At 45.1% G+C, this 15319-nt stretch overlaps 1 protein-coding gene across 5 annotated transcripts in view; it reads right to left on the reverse strand.

The window, feature by feature from the left end:
• kcnip4a (potassium voltage-gated channel interacting protein 4a) overlaps positions 1-15319 on the reverse strand; it is a 123429-nt gene that overhangs the window by 71869 nt on the left and 36241 nt on the right. Inside the window, exons 1-3 of one of the 5 annotated variants that reach the window (XM_018759619.2) lie at positions 2583-2929; positions 2232-2367; positions 1945-2099 (exon numbers count right to left, since the gene is read on the reverse strand). The exons of 2 other annotated variants lie outside the window; for them this stretch is intronic. In XM_018759619.2, the coding sequence (XP_018615135.1) occupies positions 1945-2047 (103 nt within the window). In that variant the 5' untranslated portion in view covers positions 2048-2099; positions 2232-2367; positions 2583-2929. Of the gene's footprint in view, positions 1-1944; positions 2194-2231; positions 2930-15319 lie in introns of those variants that run through there. 2 more of the 5 variants (XM_029252073.1, XM_018759620.2) reach the window with 2 other exon arrangements.

A 15319-nucleotide genomic window follows, 5' to 3' on the forward strand; every position in this document is an offset into this window, starting at 1 on the left:
GGACGGGCAGCCCACGTAACCCGGCCGGGCTCAGCCCGAAAAGGCAACCCGCAAGGTTCAACATGAGGGTCGGGTGCGATGCCTTTCAGGCAGCAGGAGGGGGCAGGGCGGCATGTGGCGCCGCAGCCCCTCGCGTCAAAAACCGGCTCTTGACACGTGGAACGGAACGTGGCGTGTTCAAAAGTCATACGCTGCAAACATGCATGTTTGAGACAGAGGGAAATTGTATGGCGCCTTTAATCAAGAACCAGACTGGGCATGAAGCATATTCAAATGCTTTCAAAATACAAAATGGGAAAAAGCCTCTTTGAATTATGCATATTGGTGGGAGAAAATTGAGTGTGTGTCATTGTTTGAAAATTGAAATCATGATGAAATGAATCCAGGCGATACAAATTGAATTATCCAAGCACACCAGTGCAAAGGCAAAAAAAAACACTTTTTTCACATAAATATATAATCTAAAACCTGAATCGTGGTGCGTCGAGGAGCAGGACAAATGTGTCGCCGAGGAACAGCGGATGTGACTGCTAGCCCCAAGGACGAAAGACAGCGAACACCTCAGATCCCAGCCTTACAGGATTTCCCCAGTGGTAGCTCTGGGGGTATAAAGTGGATTTTAACTTCTGTCCATGCATCTCGTGTCAAGGGCTACTACTCCAACTCCCGAGATATAAATTCTGTCCAATCAATGCCAGAAATCCGTTTTGATTGTAGATCCATCTGATAAAAACGGTCATTTGCTTGGACAAGCGCAGCAGGAGAGTCCATTATGACACGATCCATCAGCGGGACCGGTCTCGAGCGCCTCCTCCACGCCACTCGTTCGGAGCCAGCGGTTCGCCGGAGGCCGTGCTGCCCAGCGTCTGAACTCGGCGCAGCCACTCGGCTCAAGACTCACACAGCTGCGGGCGGGGAGGAAGCCCGTGGGCAGAGTCTGAAAATATAATGTGATGATCATGGCATATGCCCACAGAGGAAATCTTCAATGAATCAGAATTAACCGTCTGACCTGGAAATGCACATTTTTACTGGAACAGGATCCTACAGGACGCCACGCAGGGCCACAAACGGATGCTGGATCAAATCAAAGCAGAACTGTCACTGGAAGTAACAGTGATGAGACCGAGGTTTTCATACTTTGGACACGTCATGAGAAGGTTGGATTCTCTCAAAGGCTGCGATGATGGAAAAAAGTTGTACGAAACAGAAGATGATGAGCAGCGACTAGATGGATGGACTCAATCTCACTTACAGTGGACACTAAGGACACAACTTTCTGGAAGGACTCGATAAACTGTAAATGTTCGGCGAGTGTTGTCGTGGACTCAACGGCACTCGGAAACTTCTACAACGCTCAGGGAAAACCGAAAAGGTGCTCAACCTTCACGTTCAAACAGCCAATTGCTAAGTTGACTGACATTAATGTATAGCTATTACATTGTGCCCATTAAAATTTATTTTAGCCAACAGTCCGTTCACAGTCGGCACTTAGTTCAGCCACTGCTATTCAGCTGAACACCATGCGAACACGCTTATGAGTGATCAGGGAGCGATTTAGAAACACCAGAATCCATGCATATTTATGAGTTCAACTTGCAGTTGAGACAGTTAAAGATTACTGCTTTATGGATGCTGTGAGTGATTCCCTCTGTCTACTATTCATCCTGCGTGCTGAGGACACCCCCATCTGCGATTCCTCCCGCATAAGCCAGACTCTCCTGAAACGTGTCCGTTCTTGTAGCGTCACCCCTGGATCTACAGCAAAAGCCGCTGGCACACGCAAAACCCTACTGCACGCCCAGAACCACAACTCTCAGCCTCAGTGTGGGAAATTAAGAGTCTAGGTGATCCAGGCTTCAGGTTTCAGGGAGGAAGGTGGGATCTACCTGTCGCTCTCAGCCCCCGGGTGTTTTACTTACGGCACACCTGCACGTGAAATACCTGTAATCTGCAAAGCCGCATGAAGCTGAAGAGCAATGAACAAAACATCTAGAAGTCCCTCTGCTCGCAGGGATCGGACCGGACCATCTTCTGATGGCCTCATCCAAGCAGACAACTTACAGCATCTCAGCAGTCATCTCACATAGGAGCAGGTGCTAAAAAAATGGGGGGGAAAAAAATTATCCTTGAGTGCTCTGCTGGTACTGCTACAAATCCAAAGAGAAATTATCTGCCACTTTTTTTCCAAGGCAACTTACAGGGTGAGGCTTGTACACTAAGCTACTTACACTGATTTATCCATTTATACAGCAGGAGAATTTTTCCATTCAGGTTCAAAACTTCAGTGAAAGGTTCCGCAGCAGGGATTTGAACCCAGGCCCTTTGGTTGTTGATTGGCTCTAATCGTTGTGCTAATTGATGCCCCTCGGGAAATGAGAAAATGAAAGCGTTTCATAGATACAACACCCTCCTCGTTTGGGGCAGGTATGTGTGGTAACATCAGAAAACGCAGCAGTGATATCAATTCGGGAAGAGGGACTTTTTACATCCTTCAAGTCTGCGTGTTTACAGCACTAACCCTGGTCCCCACACACAGGGGTGGGGCAGTGCAAGAGGAGGAGACGGCAGTCAATTCGTACCAGGGCACCGCAGACACAGTGCCACGTCGCTAACAGCAAGCGACACGTCCCACGCAGCGGGCTGCTCTTCGCGCCATGCCGGCTGTCACGCTACATGCTATGACAGGTAACGTGTTGATCCCAGGGGCTGCCATCTGTGCTGCGCCCCCCGCCACCTGCCTTCCCAGGCCATCTCCGCTCACGCTTCACCTTGATTTGCACTGACGTCACCCACACTGTAGAGAAACCAGGTCCGTGGGGAGGAGCCAAGTTGACAAAACTATGGAGGACTGGCAGAGAGGCTTGTACCAGCTGGACAGCGTGGTGAAATGAAATAAAACTGAATTATCTATTCATACTGAATAAATCAGACATTAATATAGTGTCCAAAATTTAAAAGAAATAAAATAAAAACAACAACCTTCTTCAAATACACACAGGACATTTTATTCATTCATTAACAGCTTGTCCAATACAAGATAACTACTGTCCACAGTCCATAAGGCAAGGTACATGCTGGATGGCATGTCAGTCCATCACAGGGCAAACACACACACGCATACACGGACACACACGCTACAGGGAATTTAGAGTCACCAGTCCACCTAACACATATGTCTTTGGACTGTGGAAGGAAACCAGAGCTCTGGCAAGAAACCCACACAGATGCAGCTGGGTTCAAACCCACATCCAAACGCAGAGCTAAGGAGCGGCGAGGCACCGGCCGTGCCACCCTTCCATGCGTTGATTATTAAAAGCCAGTTTTGTTTTTGAAAAGCAGCAAAACAATAATTTGAGTGCATGTCAGAATAACTCAAAACGTCTTTGGTACATCGTGATGAGGACACACAGCTAGATGATGTCAGGTGCTTCGGTCGTGATCGCTCTCTCAGAACGTAGGTCAACGCTGAGCTCACCGACTGGAGCTCCGCTCATTAGCTAAACTGAAATTACGGCCATGGATTGGTCTTTAAATCTGCGTTGATTGCTCTGGAAAGAGACACATAAGAGGTCATTGTGATGACTCGGACTATGTATTAACCCGTAAGGATTTTCAGTGCGCAGTGCACAGTCCTGAATGGGACATGGGGCCAAAGGGTCACCGGTATGTTGGAGAAAAATAATGACTCCCTCTGACTCATGTCCCAGCAAAACTGAGGTCTAACACACAACATTTATAATTCAAACACACAACGTAATACATAAATATTATAAAACCTTCTACTGTATATAATAAAGTGACTCACATACACTCTTGTATGCAATGGAGTAACACACATATCATGTATTATACATTACACAGCCTCATATTCAACAGAAATCTATATATAAGCAAATGTACAATAGAGGGACTCACCATTCACAGTGACAAGGCAATGTTTCGACATTCATTTCACGTGTTCAGAGCTTCAGCCCGACTTCTGCTCATAATTTATTTTTGCCTTGAAAAACAGATGATATTTAATATCTATTGACCCAGAAAATAAAAATAAGTATTACTACACCATTAAACCGAACAGTTCTAACATTGCCGCACAGCGCTGCAGCTTTTTCACTGCTGAATTAGGCTTTCTTAGCAAAGTAAGCCATTTGTCACATGTTAATGGCCTTGGTCATTAACGTGCAGGTGAAGGTATGATAATTCACATTGCTGGATGGAGGCAGAAAGGTTCCCACAGAGAAATATGTTCCATTAATCCTTGAGTACAATAAGATAAGAGGACCTGACGCCGGAGCGTGAAAACTCCTACAGCAGCCGAACGTGAACTTGCCATTGTTGGCGTTTTTCTACACGTACACTGTTGCTTAATCTGCAAGTTCATGGTGATATCTAAAAATAAAGCTAAACAAAGGCAACTGGACTTGCTTGAGTTCATGGTGATATTTTACAACACCGTTAAACATTGAGTCCCGCTTGGGGTGCCTTGCGATAGACCGGTGTCCCGTCCTGGGTGTGTCCCCTTACGCCCTGTGTTGCCGGGTTCGGCTCCGGCTCCCCGCGACCCTGAATGGGAGAAGCGGTTAAGACAATGTGTGTGTGTGTGTGTGTGTCTGTGTGTGTTTATACATGTATAAACCCTTGCAATCTGATTTCCATTTGAAACCGCAAAATAAAACAGACCAACAGACTTGTCCGTTTCCTCTTTAGCAACGGCGCGTCCATTGCCTCTTTACTGACGGCTTCCTCTATTCCTCTTTACTAACAGCTCATACATTTTCTCTTGTCTAGAATTCCAAGGTTTCGTCCTCGGCGCTCGGTTTCCCACCCCGTTTTCTGCAAATTTAACACTCCATTTGCTGCCAAAAGTACCAAATGCTGCAGTAAGCAGCACAAGCACGGGTGGACGAGACTACGGTTTAAAGCAGGAATAAGCACATAAATACAGATGCAGGGGGCATCAGCATTGGAATATTTAAAGCTGCTGTTGCTTCAAGGTCTGAACAGGACACCGAACACTTTCGCTAGAAATAGCTATCAAATATCAGCCTGTCTTTACATAAGATACCTCTGTACAGCCGGTCTCCCTTGTTGGGCCTTCAGGACGTGCGATTCTGATATCGGACATCTCTGTCCACTGCACCATACAGCAGTTATAGGAAACAAATTAAATGCAGCAGCTTCGGAGACGAGGATCTCACTGCTCGCGACCGGCCGGGGAAGCGCGGGAGTGTAACGGACTGGATCTCAGAAGCGTGAGGGTGCTCCTTCAAGAATCAGTTCAAATCCAACAAAATACCTGGCTGCACATTTCAAGGTTGTCTTACAGTATATCGCAGGTTCCAAACCCGGTTACACAAGCAGCCACTGTCTGTCTCATTGGCTGCTGGTTGACTCACCATGCCACCAACGCGAGTCACGTGTCGGTCACTTACACACTTCATTCAATTCCCTAGTGGGAAGCAGGGCTGGGACGGCACTCCACAGAACTCTTCAACACAGCGGGCGGATCAAGTGGGCCGGCACTTGGCATTTAATTGTAGCCGCTGCAGCGGGCCATTGGAGTGCGCGTGGCACTCTTGAGCGGCCAAGGGCTAATTGTGAGGCTTTTTCTTTAATTAAGAAACTCAAGAGCGTTTTACGTAAGAACCAGGTGGAGGTGGCTGGTACAGGGCAGCACGTGATGGACAGCACTACTGGCACAAAACTCAACGTGCAGGATAGAGAGAGAGATGAGAGACAGACAGACAAACAGACAGGGAGCAAATCCACCTGAGCTGCAGGTCCTTGGGCTCTTGGCATAGATCCATGGGGATGGTCTTGTTTCTTCATCGTCCTGGTGGCAGTTTGCAGGGGGTGGCTGGGGAACAAAGCACAGGTGCCCCCTACCAACACGGGCTAAACAAACAGGGGCTGGGGGTGCGGTAGGAGGCACAGCGGTGAAGAAAATGGGCTTGTAAGCAAGTCCCAGGACAGGACTACTTTTGTACCACATAAAACTGCAAGCTGTGTAAGTTTTGATAAAAGAGTCTGCTGAGCAAGAACAACAGATAAGTGCAAAAAAAAAAAAAAAATGCAAATATGACATGAATTCGGCACAACAGAGAGCTATTGGAGAAGACAGACACGCAGTGTGCTTCCAGCTCATAATGACTCCACCGCGTCTCCCAGCTGCGATTCTCCGCGTTGAAAGAGTCTGAAAGGTCTTTGAGGCACCCAAGGACTCGGTTCGCACGTTTCTAACGGTTGATAAAATGACATGTTAGAAAACTCCAGAAGCTAGTGCAGATGCAGCTACTGAAAGATAAATAATCAAACAGGATGTTTTGTTCATAGCAGCAACAGAAATGTTCACGCAGTTCAAAGGAAGCAAGTCTACGTAACACACGACAGGGCCAGAGAACACACAGCACCCCCACCCTCTCCGCCACAACACATTTTTCAGACAGATCTCAACTTAGAAGTTTTGTTATTTCTTCTCTGAAACAAAATGTTTTTATCATCATCATCATCATCATCATCATCATTATTATTATTGTTATTATTTCAATGACAGAAAAGAACAGAAAGAAGGCATAGCAAATATAAAACACTTACATGTAAAGATTCAATGTCTTAAATCTTTGTTAATTCTGCCTGTATCCGACACTTAGGAAGAACAATCTACAAATAAACAACATAGATTAAAAAAAAAATAAAAAATTAATTTAAAACCATAACATCTTCATTTGATGGAATTTTTGACATTCTGGTTCATTCAGCGTGCACAGAATATCTACAAAGAATAAAAAACAAATTTAAAATATGAGTGAAAATTTCTAAAAACATGGGTCCTTCAACACCGTGGTGCAGTGGGTTTGGCTGGGTCCTGCTCTCTGGTGGGTCTGGGGTTCGAGTCCTGCTTGGGGTGCCTTGTGACAGACTGGCATCCCGTCCGTTGTGTGTCCTCTCCTCCTCTAGCCTTACGCCCTGTGTTGCCTGGTTAGGCTCTGGTTCACCGCAACCCCGATCGGGACAAGTGGTTTCGGACAGCGTGTGTGTGTGTGGGTCCTTCAACATACCTAGGAGGTTAGGTATAAATTTATTAACATTACTGATATTTTTGCTTAGATTACACTTTCATCCCTCATATATCAGGGTATTTTACTGCACCAATTCAGGTTAAGTACCTTGCACAGTGGTGCTACAGCAGTAGGGCAGAATGGAGGTTGAACCAACAACCTTCAAGTTACCCACTACAGCTACCTGTTAATCCAAGAAAAACTAGGTTAACAGTGACACAGTGAGAAGATGAGACCCACATGGACACTCAAACAATGGTGTCCTATGACCAGAGCCATTGCTAGAGGGTTGAATGGTGGTTATGATTCTACGGGTCCACACCTGGAGAGGGACAACAAAAATTGCAATAGTAATTATTTTATCCAGGGGAGGGGTTGAGCAACATTCTTTCAGGGGATCCAGGATTCCTCACTACACCACAGAACTCTGTTTGACATTAAAATTTCGCCCCTTATACGTTTCGCATAACAACCACCTGACAAAAGGAGGAAAAAAAATGCACAGAGAGGTAACTACATAGCATGGTGATCCTCGTGCATTTTCATCGCATACAGATGAGCAGTTCCCTCATTCACATCGCAATTTACTTCAAGATAAAACACCTCGGCCCACATACGAGACGCTCTGATAAGAGCCTAACTGTACATAATGTTCACATTTTCGGGACAGGCCTCTTTGAAACGCAGAAAGGACTAATGTGTTCATAAAAAGCCAGTTCGATATAAGAAACGTGGTTTTTATCGCTGTTGGGAAGACATAATATATGACAATCTTATGAGAAGATCTCCATAACTGAAGCAGGTGGAAAGACCTTAGCACTTCCACATTAAATGTTGCAGTGCTTCAATTTAATTATGTTCTGTTCAACTGATTTGAAGTTCTAACACTAAAATACAACGGCCTAGTTTACGAACCCTACGAAATACACTCGAATACAAGATGCATTAGTCATTTCTTTGAAGCCAAAGTAACAGACATCACAGATGGACATTTCCCCTCCAAACTGAACCTAATTAGTCATTTCCATTTCTGCATCAGGCTCAGGCGTCAACAACGTCTTGGAGCCCAGAGGCGAGAACTTCAATGGGGCGCCCTGCCAGACGGGCTGCTAACTTTACACACTCATGCTTGACCACTGATAGGTGGACAACCGATGACTGGGACCCTGGTGGAACATCCAGTTAGAGCAAAGCTATCTATGACACCCAGTGCTTGATTTTCCATCAGGTACCATGGGAGCAGTGCCTAGGGCTTAAACATTTTTAAGGATGATGAAAAAGGGGGCAAAAAAACGTAAAGGAAAACAAACAAGGAAAAACAGGGAAAAAAAATGTGAGAAATTTAATGCAACTAAAACTTTAAAATGACTTTAAAAACGTAACTCTGGAGTTTCTAAGTATTTCCTAAAATTTTTTCTCCATCAATCATGTGGTTTGGCTTTAAAATAATTTAAAGTGCGTCACATTAATCGACATAATTCATCCAGCCCGTCGTTTTGCACATTTCGGAGGGAAAGCGCCAAGGACACCAAAATCTGGCCCTGATAACACCTCTTCAGTAAATGTTATCAGCGAATCCTCCTCACGGCACAGCATTTGACACACAAACAATCCATGATCTGCCGCAGGAAGGCGGTCTGCAGAAATGGACTCGGGCGTCATTCATATCCCTTCCGCGACACAGCGTATCGATCCTCCTCTTTGAACAGAACAAAAGGAGACTTTAATCTTTGTAATTGGGAAGTAACCAGGCATGAAAAGAACATTTTATGTTCCGCCATGAATTGTTGGGCCGCCAGGTCCATTTCGGGCACAAAGGCAAGGCCGCGCGGGATGCAGTCGCAAGCGCCTTCCAGAGTTACATACGTTTACGAGGAGGATGTTGGTTTGATGGAGAGTCAGAACGAAACTCTGGCTTTTGGAGACAGGATCACTGGAGCTTGGAAAGAAGCCATAAAACCAGAGCGGAAAAAGAGCAACGAAAATCACGCGGCACACCGTGGATCATCTAAACGGGATCTTTCACCTTGTCTTCTGTAACTGATGCACTTTGGTTTGGGCTCCATGTCTTCTACCCTAGAACACAGTTACCTGATAATGAAGTCAGGCGCCAGCAGCACATAAAACTGCCCAGCGCAGAGTTACGGGTCCTCAGTTTTATTCCACCCCGGGGCCTCAAAGTGCCCTTGCTCAGGCGGTCAACGGAGACATCCATCCACGGACGTTTCTAAAAATACACTCTTGTGTTCTACTCCAGCATCACCCTCATTTGTAAACATTAGAGCAAATGAGAAAAGTGATGGCACTTGTTAAAGGCACTAATCGGTGCAGGGCCCAGTGAGCGAGCGGGACGCGAAACAAAGCCCACCAACAAATACATACACAGCCTCCTGTGCAATTCCAACACAAGCCCATTTCCCCAGAACTATGCTTTACTCATAAAAGTGCATTTGCTTCCGAGAAAAAATAAGATTTTATTTTTTAAAAAAATTTAATTTTCTCAGCCGGCATGTAAATGGAAGTCCTGGAGAGATGTGTGTAAATGTACAGAAAATACAGCTCAGTTCCCTCAAGAGACGAATATATAATCACTTTGCTCAGTCCTGAAGGGGAACTTTTATAGCATGCTCATTACAGCATAATTATTCATTCCATTTTAAATTAATAATTGATTTCATGAAAAGGAGTATTTAACATGAGCCCCTGGAGTATTCAAACTGACAGGATTTGGATTCAAACTGAGGTTTGAAGGCTTGCGAGGCTCAATAAATGGGCAAAAATAAGTCAACGGAGCATCAGCGCAAGAGAAGGAGTACTGGACAGAAACACACACTGGTGTACTTCCTCGTGAGTGTGGCTCCTCATATTGCGAATGACCGAGTGATCGATAGGATGATGAGGAACGTTACGGATATTTACCGGATCAACGGGTCAACAATCGGCACCAAATACGAGTTTGTGGAGACAGCTTAATTTTCATTTTAGCTTTTGATGTACCTTATAGTTTAAGGAAAAATCACACTATGAAGTCAGTATTTTTTCTAACTATAGCCGACCACATTTTCTGCAGAACCTAACTAGAGAAAACATAAGACGGCGTCTGCATTATTGGGGATTTTATTTATTGTGGCTATTTGTGGTAAAAGTGACAAATGAAACGAGTCATGAAAAGATATCTGGACCCAGCTGTGTGTAAACTGACCAGCAAGTGTATTCTCAGTGGAAAAGCAAAGTTCATTCAATTTCCAATACTCTATTTGCAATTTCTTATATACAGCTCTTTACTCTTACACAGCCAGGGAGATTGCCATACATCTCACTGTACTAGTTATATGTGTGAAATACACGCAGCTGGTTCAGCGAAAGTCCCCAAGGAAAATGAGTCGACGGGAATGAAATGCACAACCCTTAAACAACACATTACTGAAGCACGTGTTGAATACGAACATGCCAACGGGATCGATGCACGGATACCCCGGGAGCAGTGACTGCAAGCGCCCCGGTAAAGCTGTGGTCCAGCACGTGGTACAGTGCATGCTAACACACCCCCGGACCCGGACTGCGGAGGATTAGGCTTTTGTTAAAGGTGTGTCCGTGTGTGTGTGTGTGTGTGTGTGTGTGTGTGTGTGTGCGTGCGTTCAGTCTGAGAGCCGAATTCCTAACAGGGCTGTGCCTATCCGTGCAAAACGCTGAAGAGCATCTTCTCACTCAAAAAGAAATTACGACTTGCAAATTGTCAAATTCTCCCGGGGAAACTTTGCAGATCCAGATGTCGCGTTTGTAACGCACACATACAGATGTGTAGCCATCAGGCCTGCAGGAGCAAGCGTTTGGATCTCAGAGGCATATGAGGGCACCTGTGGAACAGTCACAGGGCAGACACCGCAGGTGGGCCCCTTTAAATTGCAGGGACACGGTAGCGAACAGAGCAGGGATGGGGGTCACCTCTTCGACCCGGTGATCCGTGACTAGACGTCACACCTGTCTCATTTGCCTTGGGCTTGTGCGAGGAAAATGAAGGTGGGGTTGCCACAGGAGGGTCACGGGATTCTTCTATAACTACTCAAATGCTCCCGCAGCCGTGACGACAGACGTCGCCCTGAGACACTCAAACAAAACGCCACTTCAGAAACTCACTCACGAGATCAAATCATGCACATTAATATTAAAGAGCCCCTCCCAGGACACCTGTCCATCTGTCATCCAGCACGGCACCCCCCTTTAGTTTCACGGCGTTTTTGTACAGGTGAGAACAAGTGACTACCTAGCCCAGACGCTGCCCCCATCACTACACGCGTTTCTGCAGCCTGCAGCGAAGCTGATGCCCGAGTTCCCCCAGTAAGAGCGAACATCATCGCCGCCGAAGGACCGACGGGAGGTGAGCTGGAGATCGACATATAAAGCCAAGTGTCAGCAAAGTCCTCCAGCGTGAGCTCCTCTCCGAACATCCAGGCCTGCTCACAACAGGATAACTTGCCGGAGTCGTATTACCACGTTTAACCGCAGTGATAACAGTGAACATGTCCCCCAGGCTGCAGCTCTGAACGCTGAATTATGGAAAAAAAAGAAGCTTTATTCCTATTTGCCCAGAGCTGCACTGATAAACCTGTAGGGGTGGTAAAAAAAAAAATGAAAACCACTGAGTACTTTGGAATAATTACAACAGAAATCAAAAAAACAATTAAACTGCATTATACTAAAGTACAGCCACAATGCAATAACACTTCAGTTAGACAAAGAGGGTGTAATAATAATAATAATAATAATACCCCTCAAGTTAAGACATTTTTCAAGTTTTCTCACATATTGTTTTTATCTAATTTACAGCTATATTTAAAATTTTACAGAAAATAACCAACCAACCGATGCCTATAACCGCTTGTCCCTAGTGGTTGCCCCGGGGGGGGACACACGCCACGGACAGGACGCCAATCCGTCGCAAGGCACCCGAAGCAGGGCTCAAACCCCAGACCTGCCACACAGCGGGCACTGGCCACACCCACCACACGCCCCCCAGAAAATAACTCATAAATAAATCAAGGCATGTCTATACTATTGTTTTACTGATTGTGACTTAAAGGTAAAAGCACTTTTGAGTTACAAACAAAACAAGTTATTAACAGACTACTGGTCCCAGCTGCATGATAAATGTTATACACACATGTCATTCATTCAGGATTCATTTAGTTCTTCAAAGTGACTTCCAATGAACAATGTCTGGTATTATCTGCACACATTATTCACCAAGGTGACTTACACTGCTAGATACACTACTTATAATGGATCACTCATCCATAAATCAGTGGAACACACTCTCTTTGTCACTCACACAGACACATATACACACACACACATTACTGGTAATTTTACAGTCACCAATCCACCTGAACAGCATATCTTTGGACTATGGGAGGAAACCAGAGCACCTGGAGGAACCCTATGCAGACAGGAGGTGAACATGAAAACTCCAGACAGACTTAAGGGGGATTAAACCCATGTCCTCTTGCACCACCCAGGTGCTGCGAGACTGCAACACTTCTTGCTGTGCAATCCAATATGTGTGCACACACACACCAATATATTATAAATAAATAGTACTTAAGTTCATTATTAATTTCAAAAGATCCACTTCGACAAGGATGAAATCTAGAACTTTATATGTGTCTTACACAAGATATAGGAGTTACGCTGAGATCCTGGTCCATTCAGACATTCAGACCAAGCAAGGAGAATTAAATACAGGAACCCTGATGGTGGACTAAGCAACCCTGGTTCAGACTGGGCTCAGTTTACAGGTCTTCAGGTCTTGCCGAAAGAGTGAGGGAGAACAGGGCAAAAAATAATCATGAAAAGTGACACTTTCAGTTCGGAGACCTTCTCGACGCGCCAGGAATCGTTCTCAGCTGTACCATTTGTTTCCAGAGTTGTCAGACTTTATATTAAAAGGATTAATTTGCTTAAAATCAATGGAAAACTTTTTCAATCCCCTCCAAACTGTTGGGAGGGGTTATGTTTACAGATACACAAAATATTTTCTTACAAGACAAATGTTGCCTGCCACTAAGCTGAACCATAAACTGATCACTCCCTACAGCACAGCAAGTGCATCGCAGTCACCTCCAGCCACTCGCTGGGCACACTCATAAATCAAAAGTTAGTAAGTTATTGGTTCTGGTCCCACTGTGGTACAACGACCACCCTCCGCCCCTCAGAGCTGCTGTATCCCTCCCAGCATTCAAGATGGGTCTCGAACCCATCTCTTTTGGACCCACTTCTGACACTGGTAGCTCCATAAACAAGCTCAGCACCATCTGCCATGATTATCTATGTATTTGCTATTTGAATGTAACGCCTATAGGCAGCGACAAGAGGGATGTGAACCAGCAACATGGTGACGTCAGACAAACGAGCTGTACATCAACAATCCCGTGTCTGCGTCTAAAGCTTTTCATGCGTCGTTCATGCACTTTGGTTTCCTCCGAGTTGTACGTCAGTTTGGATAAAAGTGTCTGATAAATGAATAAATTTAACCATGATGAAATAGACTGAGCAAAGTTCATTGCCACCGGTGCCAATTATCTCAGTAAGTAGTAATGAAACCGTAACACTGCAGAGCGTTTTAATACTGATGGATGGGCTGCCAGGTAAAAGGTATCAGCCTGATCACGGGTCTGAGAGCATGCTGCATGTTGACCGCAGTGTGCTGGCGGAGGCTGGAAGCCTAAAGACGGAAATATTCCGGTATCGGCGAGAATTACCACCAGGACAGTAATCAGGCCCCACCTACGCAAAAAGTGAAAGCTCTCTCTAAAGCAGGAGAATAAATCAGCCACTCTTAGGATGCTGCGTGGCAGCAGCATCCTCCTCGAACACATTTCCGCGGCTGCGTTTGGGGGTGAAGACGACGCGTCGGTTCTGATCGCAGTCCACGATGCCGTCTCAGCGAGGAATACCTACACTGTGTAGCCCTGCTCCTTTACCGAGGGCTACAAGTTGCAAAGCCATGATGTTTTACAGGCACAGTGGACACAAGGGAGACAAATTTAAAATGTGATACAGAAACTGCGATCCACATATGAACTGATTCCTTTAAAAAACAGTTTGTACATTGAACTGCTCCCAGCTATTTGCAAGACTTAATCAACCGCCACGCCCCAGCCAGACCCCTTCGTTCATCTCGCTTGGTGGTCCCGCACACGAAAGGTAAAGCTCGGAGGTTCTCGGTTCTGGGTCCATTGTGGTGGAATGACCTTCCCCTGACACTCGGAACTGCGGAAACTCTGTCTATATTCAAGAAGGGTGTGAAACCTCACCTTTTCCGGATCCACTTCGCCCAAGATCTCTCCAGCTCATTTACATGCCTTCACATGTCCATACTACGTATTACAGGGGTCCAAACTTTTCTGGCTGAGGGCCACGATCATTATTGTGAACTGGATGGAGAACCGCACATGTAAAGAAATCCTAGTAAGAGACATAATGTATCTGAAAGATCTAAACTGAAAAATTCCTTCAGGTTATTTTAATTAAGTGCAGTTTGGGTTCAACTGCGTGTCTAATCGCATTATCACATGATTCAATAGAATTTTCAAAATTTGTAGAGGGTAAGGTCTATGTTAATTTTGCAAATGTTCTTGGCAACTGCATTAAAAGAAACGGCGGACTGCAGGCAGCTCTCAGGACTGCACGTTGCACAGCCCTGCCTTATTGCCTGCAAGAATTTTATTACCACAAACGGAGATTTTCATTTTTTTTTTTTTTTTTCCTGCATCAAGGTTTACCATCCAGTGTCAACATAGGCAAAGCTTTTTAAAGGCACAGTACATCTTGTGTTTTCATCCATGTGCCATCTAAAAAAAAAAAGAGTGCACAGAGTTAAATTATAAGTCAAATCAAACCAAGGTACATGGAATTTTTTTTTTCAATTTTTAAAAAATTAAGATCTATATGAAGTGGAAATTGAGGCTGCAAACATACAGGATTCGTTTCTGTTATTTATACTGCAGCCCACACATCAACACTATTATTAATTACCCAATTACGGAGCTCTGTCAAAGGGCGTATTACACATTATGGGACAATTATGTTTTACAAGTTAGTGGGTACCTGCTATTATGATGTCAAGCCTTTGGTCTACTTTGGCTTTACCACTGCAGAATAAACCAGGAATAAGACGAACCAAAGCAAATGAACTCGATTCCCAACATCATCAGCAGCAGCGAGGTGTGTGCCCTCAGCTCTACGTACAGGATCATATC

This window comes from Scleropages formosus, chromosome 5, assembly GCF_900964775.1.
Source record: "Scleropages formosus chromosome 5, fSclFor1.1, whole genome shotgun sequence".
NCBI lineage: Eukaryota > Metazoa > Chordata > Actinopteri > Osteoglossiformes > Osteoglossidae > Scleropages > Scleropages formosus.